The sequence below is a fragment of the Ambystoma mexicanum genome, chromosome 3p (assembly GCF_040938575.1).
Source record: "Ambystoma mexicanum isolate Mex_15411 chromosome 3p, UKY_AmexF1_1, whole genome shotgun sequence".
Lineage (NCBI taxonomy): Eukaryota > Metazoa > Chordata > Amphibia > Caudata > Ambystomatidae > Ambystoma > Ambystoma mexicanum.
In genome coordinates this window covers 1244731892-1244749410 of record NC_090925.1, presented here as the reverse complement: position 1 = coordinate 1244749410, position 17519 = coordinate 1244731892, and the positions used below count along the sequence as shown (strand labels likewise).

Below are 17519 nucleotides of genomic sequence, written 5' to 3'. Positions count from 1 at the left end.
TGTTGAAGTTCTGAGAACCAAAACCTGGCCGGCCACCACGGAGCTATCAGTAGAAGAGAGCAGTTGACAGAGCTCTTCAACTTCCAAATTGCTCGATGAACCAGAGGAAGAGGCGGGAAGGCGTAAGCTCTCATGTTGTGCCATGGGATCTCGAATGCGTCCCCCAGAGAGGAGGCTCCCAGCCCTCCTCTGGAGGCGTAGCGAGGAAGCTTCTTGTTTACCGCTGTGGCGAAGAGGTCCACCTCCGGTGTGCCCCAACGCGAAAAAATCCATGAGAGAATCTCCGCCTTCAACTCCCACTCGTAGCTGACCACTGTCCGCCGGCTGAGGGCATCCGCGGGGACATTCAGCCGGCCCGGGATGTGCACTGCAAGCAGCCAGACCCCATGGAGCACGGCCCACTCCCAAATCTGGATGGACAGATCCACGAGAGAGGGAGACTTTGTTCCCCCTTGCTTGTTTATGTAGTACATTGACACTGCATTGTCCGTTCTTATGCAGACCACCTTGTTGACAATGAGAGGTCTGAACGCCTTGAGCGCCAGAAAAATCGCCAGAAGGTCCAATTGATTTATGTGCAGGAGCTTGTCCTGAGGTGACCAGAGGTCCGAGACATGAAGAAGATCTAACGTCGCGCCCCACCCGAAAAGGGAGGAGTCTGTCGTGATCGTCACCATGGGGGTTGGGTCCTGGAACCCCACGCCCACTGACAGGTTGCTGAGAGATGACCACCAGTCCAGGTCCACTCTCATGGAATCCGGAATCATTATCCGTTTGGAATCCGGGCCCACAGCCTGACGCCAGGACCTCCGAAGAGCCATCTGGGACCGTCTCATTTTGAGACGAGCAAGAGGAAGAGCCAGTACACACGAGGCCATGAGGCCCAGAAGCCTTTGGAACCACCAGGCCGACATGGTCTCCGACTGCGTAAACATCTGACACGTGGCCAACAGATCCGCCATTCTGTCCCCGGTCAGATACACTCGGCAGTCTATCGTGTTCCAACGAAAACCCAGGAAAATCAGGTCCTGTGAGACCGTCATGGAGGATTTCCGCCAGTTCACCGACAGCCCAAGATGGAACAGGAGCTGAGGAGAGACTGGAGGTTGCCCGCTGCTGTCAACGTACAAGGGCTGCGTAGGAGCCAGTCGTCCAAATAGGTATACACATGGATACCCTGGAGACGAAGATAGGCCGCGATCACCAACATCATCTTCGTGAAGACACGCGGCGCCGAACTGAGGCCAAAAGGAAGCACCCGAAACTGGAAGTGCGCCTCTCCCAAAGAGAAACGGAGGTATCTCCTGTGTGGGTTCCAAATCAGGATAAGCATGTACGCATCCTGAAGATCCACCACGCTGAGCCAGTCGCCCGCCTGCAATGAGGAGCGAATCTGGCCGGGCGTGATCATCTTGAATTTCTCTTGGGGTAGGGAAAGATTGAATTGGGAAAGGTCTAAGATGGTGCGCAGGCCAGCCTGGTTGGGTTTGAGCACAGTAAACAGCCGGGAGTAGAAGCCCTCCCCTTGCTCCCCAAGGGGAACGGGTTCCACAGCTCTGAGGAGCAGCAGTTTCTGAACCTCGGCCTTGAGGGAGGGTGAGACCGACAGCTGAAAAGGAGGGTTGCAGGGTGGGGTAGTGGGTAAAGGTAAGCGGAAGCCCGCTCGAGTGACTGACAAGACCCATCTGTCTTCCGTGATGGCTTGCCACGCCTCCCAATGAGACGTAATGCGTCCTCCCACCGGGGTCTCGTGCAAGTGCGGAAAACCCTAATTTGGCAGGTTTATCGGTGGCGGTGCCACCTGAACCTGATGAGGAGGCTGAGGAGCGGGAGAAATACTGCGTACGCTGTTGCCTACGGCAGTTATTCCCTGCAGGGGTATCCACTCTGCGATTTTTGCGGTCGAGGAAGCCCCTAAATCCAGAGGAAGGTCGACCTTGCGACAACGGCCTTTGAGCCTTGAAGGGAGCTTTGACCAGAACAGACAATGATTTGGCCGTCTGAGTGCTGTCTTTGGTTTTGGTGAGTTCTACATCAGTAGATGAGTGAAAAAGCTCCTTACCATCAAATGGAAGGTCCAGAACCTTGTCTTGCACCTCCTTAGCGAACTTAGTGGCATGTAGCCATGCTTGCCGCGAGGTATCAACCCCAAGCATAAGACCCAGAGCCGAGTTGTCTACGTGATGAGCCGCAGCCTCCAGGAGATCCTGGGCTAAGACCCTGGCATCGGAAAGGCCTCTTCTGAAATCCTTCAGCTTCTCGACCGGAATGTGTTCCTCAAACTCTGACAGACCTCTCCACATCCGCATGTTAGCTCCCGCCAAAATCAATTCTGCATTGGCCTGCCTGAGCTGCAAGGCCGAATTGGCAAAGATTTTTCTCCCTAGGGAGTCCAGGAGCTTGTCCTCCTTTCCCAAGACCTGAGTAGCCGTCGCGGAGGAGGATGCTGCAGGTCTGGATTGCAACGTGGCCACAGCCACCACTGTGGAGGAGGGAGGCAGACAAGATGACAAGGCCACTTCTTCCGAAGAATGTAGCCTGTACCTCGCGTCAATCTTTTTATTGACAAAAAGTCCCGAGTGTGGCTTTTCCCAAACTCTTCGGACCTCGGCCAGAACGTCCTTCTGCAAGAACAGGCCGGTACGCTCCAAAGGAGACAAGGTGAACGCCCCAGAAAGCACGCCCTCCTCCGGAACATCTAAGAAGCTCATCATGTCCAGTACCCGGTCATGGAAAGCTCTGGTAGAGCGGGGCAGGTCCTCGTTGTCCTGACCGCCTTGAGGGTCATCTGACAGGTCAGGATCCTGCTGAACCGTGTCAGGTACTGTCTTGTCCACTGGGGACAATGGTGGCACAGGCGGAAGCGCAGGGGGAGGCACCACGGGCAAGGGAGTCGCCAGCGGAACCACCGTCGGAATGGGCGGAGCCGGAGGCGTGGGTGGACATATCTCTTTGAAATATTCCCTCATGGGGTCGGTGTGCATAAGCGCTTGAAATTTACCGAAAAAAGCGTCCTCAGAGATTGTTTCGGAACCTGAGGAGGCCTCTCATGAGGTGGACAAATCCAGGGACGTAACGGGGAAGGGTGCCACACCGGCCCCTCTGCCGACGTATCCACATAAATCAAGGGAGCCGCCCCCGCGGGTAACGAAGCATTGTGCGGAAGAGGCATCCGGGCATTCCAATCATAAACCGGCCGGTAAGGATGCGCACAAGGGACCTTGGGTTCACCCGAAGGACCGAACCCTACACCAGGGGCCGATGGCGTAGTTGTAGGGGTAGTACCTAAAATGGCCGCCGTGGTCGTGGCGGGAGCGGCCGCCATTTTGTCCTCATCTGAGGGGAACTGCAGCACGTGAGGAAGTGAGGCAGGGGTCCCCGTCGATGGATCAGGGGTCTTAATTTTAGCCTTAACATAAGGAACCTCGGCAGAGCCGGTACTATGAGGCCTGGAATGTTTCTGCGACATACCAACCGCCAACTGAGCCTTCGAAGTAAGAGCCTCGGCACTGCCGGTAAAAGAAGAAACGTTCTTCTTTGCCCCCTCAACAGATCTGGTGTCACCACAAGAGCGGGAATGGTGCGCTGTCACCGACAGGGCCTTGCCCGGCCCCTCAGAAATGTTGGTTCCCTTAGCTTCTGTACGAGGGACCTCGGACGTAGGCCCGGTAGAAGCCTTATCAGCAAGGGCCTCGAACATCCGTTCGGTAACCTCAAGCCCAGCCAAGACCTCGGGGCGTACCCTGGTTTTGTTTTTGAGGGAAGCCGAAAGAGCGGCCTCAGAGCAAGCTCCGGTACCCCACGACTCAGTAGAACTGGGTCTACAAACAGCCCCCACAGGAGGGGCCTCGGAGCGTACTCTGGTGTTCATAGGCCCCTTACGGAGACCCTCGGAGAAAACTCCGGTAGAATTATTAGGCCCGACAGGCACCTCAGGGTGAACCCCGGTAACAGAGCGATCAACGCCCCTCCCGGCTCGAGAGGAACCCGGGAAGGTATCCCCCGGCCGGGGTGCTCTGAAAATTAAAGAACTTACCGGGCGTTTTTTCTTCTCATCGATGAACGCCTGAAAATGCGTAGGAGGAGTCCGTCCGAACACCTCCTCCCACCGCTCCAACCGACGTTGAAGTGCCCGGACCGAAAGGGAGTCACAGTAAAAACAGGAGTCCCAACGGTGTTCCGGACCCAAACACTCTAAACAAAGAGGATGGGGATCCGCCCTCGCGAAGCGACGGTGACACGATGAACAGTCTGGGAAATCTAGTTTAAAAGACATAGACAGACTAGTAGACGAACGCTAGCGAGAGCCAGAGATGGAAAAAGGGAAGAAAATCTTCTGAGGATGCAAGTACGTCCGGCCCCGATCGTGCAGAGAAAAGGACTGATGGGCATGCGCAGGGCGAAGCCAAGGTGGGCGGGGTTACGGCCGCATGCCGGGCCCCGCGCAGGAAAGAGAGGAGGGACACATTTTTGAAAAAATGTGGATGCTTTTTACAAAAGTGCTCCGGTCCCGTCCCACAGGACGGAGAGATGTCCCATAAGTATGGAGGAAAGGGGACGGGACGTAGGAGTATGCTGTGAGACAAAATGGACAACCAGCCTCCAATATTAGTTTCTGCACTTGGCCAAATTGCAAGATGCTGGGCAACTCACATTTTCTAAAATACTATCACATAGATTTTGCTTTGCACTATAATACACTAATGAGCCACAACATTTACTCTCAAATGCACCACTGTTACATCCAATTCCACCCAAAATGTGTCTTCCTCAAAACACAGCACATAACATGCCCACCCCCACATCCCATCCATCCCAGGATCTTTTTGACATTATTGCCAATAGCAAAAAACAGGGGATTTCCCGGTAGTATCCAGGGTCCTTCGGGCTAAATATATATCCAAACAACAAAAGTGGACCCTTGGACGGAGGATGACAACCTACTCATTTATCTTTTTTTATAAATATCGACAAATGATTCATTCAATTCTTAACCAAATTTTTAATAGCACTTTCACCTCTTCGGTGTAAAAAATTGGAATTCAAGGCGTAAAAAAAACACTAGTTCAAAATAACTTTTTGATCCATAAAACCATTCATCCCTACATTCAATACATTCACTTCCTCATCCAAACACTCATACTAATACAAAGTAACCTAAATTTAAAGGTCACAATCCAGCAACTTTACACATAAAACAAAACAATTTGATCCTTCTTATTCAAAATTCAGATCACTGAAGGTTTTTGATCATGCAGTAGGTTGACACGTGTTTCGGTTGTATCTTATAGACTATATTGAGTCCACTATGTACGTCAACCATCTTCAGGACAAAAAATGGGAACAACAATAAAGTCCCCTTCGGTATGGTAGGGCGGATCAAGCTGCCTAAAAGACAAAGTAAAAAAACCTTTATCAAGATGTATCCTAATGTCATCCTCTTTCTATTCAAAGATACTGTAATTGTAATGCACACAGTGTCTGTATAATTTGACACATAACATCGTACCCACCTCCGTCTTGTAATGGCGGTGTGGGCAACGAAGAAGAATGGGCTAATCCTGTCTGCAATCGTAGCAGATATCCCTAGTAGTTGAAGACAAACCTACAAGGATGCAGTACATAAAAAATGCCTTTTAGACCAGTTCAGCATTTAATCACTGGTGAATTTGCTTGTCAGCTTCCTTTAATGATCAAAAAGGATGGCAATTCTCTAGTCACAACTTTATATCGAAAACCCACAGATAGGAATACGTTACTTCATTATTCCAGTTTCCATCCAGTGGGACTTTGACAGAATTTACCTTATGGTCAGTTCCTGCGGGTTTGCTGGAATTGTTCGGAGAAGAAAGAATTTGACAAACATGCTATACTACTAATTGATAGACTAACTAATAGAGGGCATCTGAAAAAACTGGTCAAAGATAATCTCAGGAGGGCTTCAAACACAGACCGAGATATGCCTCACTCCCCGCAATATGGCCTCCACTCTTGAAAAGAAACATAAGAAATTAGCAAAAGACATCCAGAATTTTAAAATTGAGAATGTCTACCCATATTTGGCACATGATTACAAAGATAGGAAGGATAGAGAAAAGGCAGCCAGCCAGACAGGCCCCAACAGAGGAAGACGAAAACGGGTCACATTCTCTGACACTTCAAGTTCAGGGTCATCTGACGATCTGTCTCAAAATCAAGGAAGACAACAACATGGGGGCCAATTTCAACCACCACCTCCTCCGGTCCCTTTTTTAGGATGTGGGGGCCCCAGAGGTCGATACTGGGGCCCGCCACCGTCGATGCCCATGCCTCTGTACCCCTACAATTACCAACAGTGGGGACAACCACCTCGGAGACGACATAACCAGTGGAGATACTAGAAGACATCCCAATCTTCAATTTATCAGGCCTAGAATTTACGAAGGCTGAAATCACAGTCTTATCCAGAGGGCTCTCCTTTGTACCTTCGAGCATGACAAACTGGTTTAATCTAGATCAAGAACTATCAACTTTTTTCAGAACGATACGTCGAAAAGCCTATTTCAAGGACATGGAACCAATAGAACAAGAGGATGACTCGGGCCTAAGGGTAGCCTCTAGCTTTAACCCTAAAGAGAACGAAATCCCTGCCTCAATAATAACATTTGAAAAATGTGTGAAAAAAGAAATGACTAAGCTTCAAGATACTTGGGAACGACAAAGGCCTAATCTATCTGCAGAAGAGTACAAAGCACTGAGAAGCATTTCCACCAATAAACAGATTGTCATCAAAATGGTGGACAAAGGTGGTGGTATAGTCGTCCAGAATGTGAACCAGTATAAGAACATGGTGAACTGCCTTCTGGATGTTACTACCAACTACAAAAAATTGAAGAAAGATCCCACTATTGAAATCAAAACTAAAATCCAGGAAGCAGCCAAGTTTGCTTTAGAGCATGGATGGATTAGTGAGAAGGAAGAGACCTTTCTGACTACGTCAGAAAGGAGAACAATGGAATTTTACGCCCTTCCGAAAATCCACAAGAACCAACTCCAACCACCCGGAAGGCCCATCATATCCGGTTGTGGATCAATCCTAGAACCCGTATGTAAGTTTGTGGACTACTTCCTAAAACCCTTAAGTCAGGAGACACCCACATACACTATGGCTACCATTTCAATCTTTGAAGACCAACCATTTGCTCCTACAGAAGAACTACTGGTGACTATGGATATTGCTAACCTATACACCAGTATCCCACAAAACTCTGCTATAGAATGCATAAGACATCATCTTGTACACAATATGAAACAGACCCGAGTGCCAACTAATTTTATAGTGGAGCTGCTTGAATTGGCCCTCACAAACAATTTCTTCTCCTTTGATGAGACATTTTATCTTTAAGTGAGTGGGACCGCAGTGGGTGCAGCTTTTGCCCCTAGTATGGCTGTCATCTTTATGTCGGAATATGAACAGCAGTACATTCTCAACACCAACAACCCCTTCAGATATAAGATCTCACGGTGGTTTCTCTATATAGACAACATCATTTTCATATGGCAGGACAACGAGACCTCCTTGGATAACTTCCTGAACTGGGTGAACGAACTAACTAGGGAAATTAAATTCACCCTTAACAAGAGCAACCAGACCATCAACTTTCTTGATCTGGAAATCTCTGTTAAAGATAACAAACTCATGTGTAGCCTGTTTAGAAAGGAGACCGATCGCAATACCATCCTCCATTATAGGAGTCACCACCCGAGCAACCTAAGGAACAATCTCCCCTTTGGACATTTCCTCCGTCTGAGGCACAACTGCAGGGATCTGGAGCAATATAAGATACACGCCACCGTACTACAGGAAAAACTACGGACCAGAGGATACCCGAAAAAGTTGGTCAGCAATACTAGGAAAAGGGCTCAGTATATACCACGTGAAACCCTTCTCACACCCAAAGCACAGAATCCAGACACCGTCCAACAGATGACCTGTGTCACCACCTTCGGTCCAAGTACCACACGACTCAAGGCAACCATCAAAAAGTTTTAGCCACTGATACAGTTAAGCTTACCTGAGGAACCCATCCCGAGGATGGCATTGAAATGGGGTAAAAATCTTAAATATATGCTTACTCACGCTAGAATTAACAAAAAATCTCAGAGATCTGAACTATGGAGTATGCGAGAAATCGTGGGACACCACACCTGCGGGACCTCTAACGTCTATAAATTAACTAAAAGAACCACATCAGACCAAAGACTTGGTTACCTCCCAACACTTAGTATACCTTGGAAATAACAAATAGGTTATACTAGTGTAGACCAGCTTTTATTGTTTTCAATCCCCTTATTAGTGCCATGTGATCATACGGTGGTTGCTCTATGGAAATATTGAAAGTATTAGAATGTGATGTATATAGAGCTTGACCCTGAAACACTTACTGCTTAACAACTGTCTTGTATTCATGTATGTGTATTAACATATCTATGTTTATTTACGAACAGTTCAAACCTTTATCTATGTTTGGATTTTCTGTGTTCTCTTGTTTTTCCAATAAGTCTGCCAAATAACAGGCAATTGTTGTTCCAAAAACTCAAAAAACAAAAAAACTAAAAAAATACTATGGGGTATTAAACCCTGTTCACTCATTTTTAGCTAAATAAATAAGCTAATAATCACGGTATATGTGCTCCATTGCTCGTATTTTTATTGAGTAAAAAATACAGCTCTATTGCTACTTTGCATGTTAAATGGTATGATCTTTGCAATAAATGTGTATGCAGAGTAATATAAACTTTTGTGGTAGGACGCCACTTTTATGTTCCAATCACTCCCCGCAATAAACACAAACAAGAGAGGTTGGTATGCGTGACCACCTATAACCAGGTAAGTAATGATATCAAGAGAATTATTAATCGTAACTCGGACCTAGTGAAACGACCAGGGGTCCTGAGTAAATAAACGATGTTTGCTTTCAAAAAAAGTAAAAATCTAAAACAACAACGGGTACATACTTACCAGGAAAAGAATATAGAGCGAACAATACTAAACCAATGGGGTTTACCCCCAATCACAGGCCACTATAAATGTGGAAACTGTGTGTCCTGTCCTTTGACAGAGACTAGGAAAGAATTCATTTATGGTAAAATAAATTGGGATCTGAGGACACATACAAACTGTAGAACTAAAAATGCCATTTATGTTATCATCTGTTTATGTAATATCCTATATGTGGGCAAGACGAAACGGGAAGTGAGGCAGCGAATCGGTGAACATAGGACCTGTATTAGAAACTGTACAGCAGATAAATCACTAGTTGAACATTTTATGCATTTCAAACACAAAGAAACCAATCTTAAATGGTTTGTTCTTCAAACCATTTGCCCTTTAACTAGGGGATGAGATATGGCCAATGCCCTGCACAATTTGGAACAACGTTGGATCTACACTTTGGATAGTGTAAGACATGGACTAGATGTATCAGTGGAATGGAGCGCTTTGATTACCCATTAAAACAATTTGACATCCAAGGGGATATGATGACTAAGCCACTCCTATAGGAAAATGAGAAATATTGTCTTATGGAGAGGACTATTTACTATATATATTTTTCTGGGGAGTAGATTGTCCTTTAGGATTTTAGTGATCGATACTGACAGTCATAGGGCCTCATCACGACTTTGGCGGTAACCCTTAAATCCGGCGGTAGCGCTATTACCGCCGGATTTAAGGGTTCGCCAAATCAGGACTTCGGTGGATTTCCCCCCAGCCCTGAGCTGGGGGGAAATCCGCCGAAGATTCGCGCTATTACCGCCGGCGGGAAATCAGCTGGCGGTAAGAGCGCGAATTTTCCCCATTGAGCCCAATGGGGAATGGGGCATTCCCGAATGGGCTCAATGGGGACTCCCAAGTCCGCCAAAGTCGTGATCCCGCGCTATTAGCGCCGGGGGCTATGGCGGTCGCGCTAATAGCCCCCGCGCTAATAGCGTTACCGTTACCGCCCAAGTCGTGATGAGGCCCATAGTATGGTTGTCACGCGTGAACTGTAGCACACATGATACAGAATATGAGTTATGCATCACTGCAAAATTATAAGATAAAACAATAGTAGACGATCTTTGTCTCTATTTACAACACCCTATCATGGATAGGTCTGAGTACAGTTGTACAAACATGATTGAGACCGTCTGAGTGGCGGTCTAGGTCAGGGCATTTTCAGAAGGACTATTGCCATTTTGAAATTCCTATTAGCACATATATTTCGCGTTTTGTACATTATTGTATGTTATGTCCACTATAGAGTTTGTAGTTGCCACTGACTTATGGAACTTAAGCAAGTCTGGGTCAGGTGGAGACCTATACAATAAAAATAAAAAGATTTGGGCGGCGCATTAGTAGATACTACAATATGGCCGAGATGCACCAATACTGTGGCCATAGAAAACATCGGATGAATCTAGTCCGATCTTTGTGTCGTTGACTGGGATACTCCGATCACGTGATAAATGCTTTTCTGTGATCCGCGTGCTCAGGAAGGAATACATTGTCATCAGTACAAGCGAACAGATGAAAACACTTTGAGGCGACAAGGTGAGATTTAACCTCCAGACTGCCGTGACAGGAGCCTTTGAATAACATGTCCGGAATTTAAACTTAGTATTCCTGGTATAAATTTATTATAAAGTGTCTCGCGTATCAACATCACGTGGGCCAAGGGATATTGGGCGAAATTAGTGCATAAGAAATGTTCCTTTACCCTTATACAACAGGGTAGGCTAACAATCCCGTTGTGTTGGTATAATCTGCGGTGTAACATGCAACGTCCAAATGTCAACAAACTGTCTACTTCGGGACTGCCTACTGATAGGCTATGGTTTCGTATCAGCAAGAGAGATAAGGGGATAAGATGTTCTTTGAAAAAGAAGAAAAGTAAACAACAACACGTTGCATGTGAGATAGTTTTAGACATACTGGTTTCAACAGCATGTCTCTCGTTTTTTTCCCTTAAATAGGAAAATCTGGCAATTCAATTGGATCTTGACCTAATCAACTGATTATCATGTCGATCAATAAAGGAGACGTTTTTTGGTACATGTCAACGGAGAGACAGATTGTAAAGTCTCAAGTAAGTGCTAATAAGTGACAAATATACATTTATATCTGAGGAGGTGAGGCCACTATATCATTCTACGGATCACCATCTCATAGGCATTGACCAGACGCCTGATACCACATATTAAGAAGGTGGTTTTGAAGGAAACCCGAATGAGAAGGGTGTGAAATGGGGGAACTCCACCAGAGATATTACGAGGGAGTCTCCCTCTGTTGTTTCTAGAAGTAAGTGTGTTTTTTTGTCACAAGCAAATTCACCAGTGATTAAATGCTGAACTGGTTTAAAAGGCATTTTTTATGTACTGCATCCTTGTAGGTTTGTCTTCGACTACTAGGGATATCTGCTACGATTGCAGACAGGATTAGTCCATTCTTCTTCGTTGCCCACACCGCCATTACAAGACGGAGGTGGGTACGATGTTGTGTCAAATTATACAGACACTGTGCGCATTACAATTACAGTATCTTTGAATAGAAAGAGGATGACATTAGGATACATCTTGATAAAGGTTTTTTTACTTTGTCTTTTAGGCAGCTTGATCCGTTCTACCATACCGAAGGGGACTTTATTATTGTTCCCGTTTTTTGTCCTGAAGATGGTTGACGTACATAGTGGACGCAATATAGTCTTTAAGGTACAACCGAAACACGTGTCGACCTACTGCATGATCAAAAACCTGCAGTGATCTGAATTTTGAATAAGAAGGATCAAATTGTTTTGTTTTATGTGTAAAGTTGCTGGATTGTGACCTTTAAATTTAGGTTACTTTGTATTAGTATGAGTGTTTGGATGAGGAAGTGAATGTACTGAATGTAGGGATGAATGATTGTATGGCTCAAAAAGTTATTTTGAACTAGTGTGTTTTTGACGCCTTGAATTACTATTTTTTACACCGAAGAGGAGAAAGAGCAATTAAAAAGTTTGTTAAGAATTGAATGAATCATTTGTCGATATTTATAAAAAAAGATAAATGAATAGGTTGTCATTCTCCATCCAAGGGTCCACTTTTGTTGTTTGGAATTATTGCAAATCGGACTGCTCATCTTATATCTGTCACTGCTGTTAGGTAGTATTTTATTTATTGGGTATTTATAATGCACCTATACAGCAAATGTTGTTTCATGGCAGCTCCGTGGCACACAGCTGTGCCTAGACACATAATAAAAGAACACATGGCATATGATGGCATCAATTGATGCTGCCAAGCCGTAACTTGTTTATAATGGCTGTACCTGCCATATTAGGCTTTACCTGGCATAAGATGGTAGTATTTTAACGATTAAGGCTATATCTAGCCTATGATGGCAGCACTCTAGCCTGTGAATCTGCACCTTGCACGTGATCACTATATTTGGTGTATGAGGCATACAGCGGTACTACCTGGGCATATGAAGCTGCTTTTTAGCATATGTTGGCAGCGCTTTAGCATGTAAGGCTTTATTTATCATAGGACGACTACATATGCTATATGAGGCTTCAACGGCATACGATGGAAGAAGCATGTCAAATGGGGTTAGATTCCTCTAGCCTATCATGCCTCTACTTAGTGTGCCTTGGCATATCATGATTGCATTTATGGCATATCAAGACAACATTCTAGTTATTATGTAGTTGGCAACTAAAGCAGAACTGTTTGCTTTAGTACTATGTCTCTTCCTTGCACGTAATATGGGCCAAGTCATGTGACATTGCTCGCTGTGATGTAATTGGAGTCAAAGGCCATGTGATGACACTTCTTGTGATGGGATCAGGTGAGTATTATCACCTCTACGCCCCTGGCATGTTGGTGAATTGTTTTTCCTGCTTTGAGGTGTTGAGGGGGAGGGTGGTTTGTACCACAAAAAGTGATCAGTGAATATTTGAGAGTCACCAAACATTTAGGTTGGTGACCTGCAGACATTCATGTGTTACTTTTGGGAGGATCACCAAGTCTTCCTTCATTTTCACAAGTGCCTGACATTTGCAGGCGAGATGTCTAGAGCAAGTCACAGAATTTAGGAAATACATCTATTCCCAAAACACACTTGACATGTCTGCAGCTTTGACTTTCCACTATTTTGTGACACAAGTGCCAGTGTGTCAAATATGCAGGAAAGGGGGTAGTTTTCGTTTAGGGTTTGGCTAGTAAATCCAGAGTAGTATAATCCAGGTGGGTTTACAGACTGACTACTCAAACATGTGCATTACTCGACATTGATATTAAAACATTAAAACATTTTTATTTGCTGGTGGAGGCAAAGAGGGTCTTGAATCATGCGAATCAACAAAGGTGAGGCATTCCAGAGGATTGAGGCAGACGCAGAAAAAAGAAATATGCTCCCCAACCGACTTGTTCAATTTTGGCCCAACAAGCAGGTAGTGAGGTGCTAAATTAAGGCGTCTGGAAGAGGAGTAGTCGTTGAATCTTCAGCTAAGACAAGTTGGCCACAGTCCATAGAAAGAGCAATGAACCAAAAATTAACCAGCAAGATAAAACAAAAACGCCTCTCAACAGTCAACCAGTTGGGAGGCGGATCTTATTTTTTATGTTCATCATTGATAGTCTGAAAATGTTCGTTTTTGTGCAATGCATAGTTTCTGACATGTCATGAGAAGAATACATATAGAATCGATGCAAGTGATTCACCCTAAACACTCCAGGACACCACCTCTTAGAAAGCCATGAGGTTGTCAGGATACCCCTCGGCGGCGTCACAGGGGAGGAGAAAATGCAGGGAGGCCCGTGGTAGATTTTAGGTTGGGCTCTTGCTATAGCTATGCTTCTGGTTTTCCCCCTTAGTGTCATAGATGTCAACCCCAAGACATATCATATGCTTTTCTTCATGAGACCTGCAGGATTTTAGTCCACCTGGACCTTAACACTTACCTCCACTTCACCACTCCAAATAAAGGAATATCCCCTTTCCCAAACCTGCTATCTGCAGCTTTTGAAAAATATGTATTGTAGGTGTATTATTTTGCAGTGATTTATCTCTGTGAAAAATGGACTCAGCAAATATTCTGCACTAAAAACTCTTGGAACGAACAAGAGATGTAGGACCTGATTTACAAAAGCGTTTTTCAATGGAATGGGAAAACCTCATTTAAAAAGGCTTTGTAAATCAGGGCTCTAATGTTGAGAAATGAGTGGTTTCAAACAGCGAAGTAAAATCACAAACATGTTACTTTTTGAATTTGAATGAAAATGTTCACAAAAACTTTGCTTCACTTGAAAGTAGTTATCTCCGTTCTCTAACCTTACTGATTTCATTGTTATTTCAGTTTGCAAATTTGGCCAAAAACACGTATCCAAAGTTATTGTGGGTCGTAAAGCTCAACGTATATTTGTATCAACATTTCAAAACATGTATGGTGCTTCCCTTTACTTAAAATGCTGATGCTTCAGTAATAATAACCTTACACAATACAATACATCACAGTGTAACACCGCTCAACATAACAAAGTATGACACACAACATTCAGCCTCCTCCAGCAATTAATAATGTCTAGCTTGCTTAGACAGAGTTGTGAAGTGTATCACCAGACAGTATTGTAAAATTCCCATTAGCCATCAGCCATATGTACAACACCCATCAACCACTATTGTGCAGGTTCTCCCACTGTCGGCTAGTATTTTACAGTCCCTGCCATCAGCCCTATTGTCGAATACACTTCATCAGTCAGTACTGTGTAATCCCACCAGCCAGTACTGTGAATCTTCTAACAGTAATTACCGTCCATGTTGGACAGAAGCAATAGTAAATATGATGCAGGCTGTGTGCTGATATTTAACAGGGGTCTGGGTTAATGTGGGACATGCATTTCTGGTCAAAATGGGAAAGGCACAGGGGCTGATGTGAAAGAACTTCTGGCGAGGATGTGGTAGTGAGGAGGGAATAGATGTGGGAACAGAGTTGGGTGGCAATGTGAGACAGGAGTTGGTGTCAACTATTGGAGTAGATCAATGTCAGATCATTGGAACATGATGAGGGTCGGGGTGGGCTTCATGCAGCAAAGGTGTGGGTAATATTTTGCTTTTGTTGAATAACTTAATTTTCTTCATATATTAATGAAGTTCTTGTGAGTGTGCACTTTGTTAGTCGTCAGCACCTCATGCAGTATCTTCTCAAAACCTAGACCGATGATATCTTCTAGTCGTCTCACATCTCCCTCTATCTCTTACTCTGCCCCCATCATGCAGGAAGTCCAACAGCTGAAGATGAGGCCTGTGGGAGGTTGCTACCTCTTCAAAATCTACCTTACCCTCCTGCTAGCCCCCGTGGGCGGCCACGCTCAGAAGCAAGCCACTATGGGTATCGCCGTTATCCTGGTGGGCACGTCAGACGAGGTGGCCATCAAGGACGCTCACGAGAAAGATGACTTCCACGACCTGCTGGTCATGCCACGGGTGGAGCTGGTCACCATGAATGAGACTGATCCGAAGAGTATCATCACCCGCATCTGTGATCTCATGTCTGACAAGAAGATCCAGGGTGTGGTCTTCGGTGACGACACAGACCAGGAAGCAATTGCCCAGATCCTGGACTTCATCTCTGCCCAAACGCTGACACCCATCCTGGGCATCCATGGTGGTTCATCCATGATCATGGCTGACAAGGTAAGGAGGTAGCAAGGGTATGGGTTTGATGCTGTTTAAAGCTGTTAGACCAAAAATGTTCTTATAAATCACAGAAATGGACATACTGGTCAGCGATGTCTATTAAAGGATGTTAGCCTTGTTGATAGGCTGAGGAGATCCGTGTCATATGGAAAAACTAAAATATGCAGAAAAATAATCTGGGGGCATTAGTTTAAGAAACAAACAATTTATTCATATTAGTTTATTCATCAATAGTCATATACATTCAAGAACTTTTTCTTCAGAATAGGAAATAGACAGCAGATAAGTGCATTAAAATGATAAAACCAAACATATGAAAACAACATCAATAAAAGGTTATAGACATACCTCAACCACTCCATCACTCTTCAGCATCCTCATCTCAGAAATAGAAACATGCAATAAAAAAATTATCGAGGAACAAAACAAGTTGTCATCAATTGTACACATTCTTTTGGAAAGGTGGGCACATATTTTTTCTTCTAATAGCCATCTTCCGCCCAATGTTTCACGATTCAATCACTCAATCGGTTTCAATGTGTAAAAGATTTATAATGTCTTCATCAGGGGTCCGAATACTACAAAACGGAAACATACAATGTTCACAAGTTACTTCATTCTTACTGTCTGTTTGCCCATAAGCATATTCGTAGAACATAATTATTTAATGAATATCGCGAAATCAATAAAGTGCTGATTAATTCACTGGTCATGAAAAAGTTAAATAAATTAAATGAACCCTGGCCCAGATATTAATACAAAACATCAGCCCCTCCACCAGGTGTCCACAGAACAGCCAGAGCCCCAGTCCACCATGGAAGACCCAGACCACCAAATGTGCCACCAAATGCCACATACAATGTATCAGAGTTTCCAACCTGACAAACTAGTCCAATACCTTAAAAGGCCATGCTTAAAGTTTCACCAGCCAAGATCTCAAAAACGGCGATGAGTGCCTTAGCCTGAAATCTGGTGCACACGCGTGGGTCCTCAATGGGAAGCAATTCACTCAAGAACTCAGCATTACTTCCGTACATAACACTGTGAATGGGAACACATATAATTATTGTAGCTCGTGCAAACCAATACAGGTGGTGAAATCCATCCCATCATTATACATTTAGAGCCACATCCATGTGTAACAATGCTGCCGTTAACCAGCATAGGGCCTGTTCCACATGAACAAATCCTTAATGGGAAATGGGTTAACTTGGTACTTTGTACAGCTGCCACATATAAGAATCTAAATTGAAATACAAATGTAATAATTAGTGTTGAGGCTTATCCCGACCGAAGCATGTGCTCAAAACCATCCCGAACTCACTGCGCCCGGCAAACGTGTTAATCTGGATGGACCTATAAAGTGGTCACATGATCCGAGGGCAGGAGAGCTTGAAGGTTAAGCCTGCTGCACCATTGGTGGACACGTTGGTCCAAAAATGTGTAAGCCATATTGGCAGCACAAATTAGCAGTATGATAAATGTAATGGACTGGATGTGTGCGCAAGAGCGCATCATTTAGAAATCCATTTGGCAAAGGACCCGCCCCCTCAAACATTCAATGGAACCATAATGATTAACAAATGCAGCAGATGCACGCAGGTAAAAATATCCACGCGAAAGTGCACATGCAAATCCTACAAATATAGTGGCCATTCACAAAGGTGGAAGCAAACAGAGCCTCCCTGTATTAGATCCTGTGTTGTCATGCAAATTAATGTAATGAACCTAATGACCGCACCAATGCGCAACAGTTCACAATTCAAAACGAAAGTCAGACCCTATAGGACATTAAATAATTGTGTTCCACAAATAAGCTTAT

General features: G+C 44.8%; 1 protein-coding gene across 3 annotated transcripts in view; it reads left to right on the top strand.

Annotated features, from left to right (window-relative positions):
- The window catches only part of GRIN2B (glutamate ionotropic receptor NMDA type subunit 2B), a 1810086-nt gene that overhangs the window by 402705 nt on the left and 1389862 nt on the right, over positions 1-17519 (top strand). For all 3 annotated transcript variants that reach the window (XM_069652716.1, XM_069652718.1, XM_069652717.1), the window contains one exon: positions 15278-15694. In XM_069652716.1, the coding sequence (XP_069508817.1) occupies positions 15296-15694 (399 nt within the window). In that variant the 5' untranslated portion in view covers positions 15278-15295. The remainder of the gene's footprint in view (positions 1-15277; positions 15695-17519) is intronic.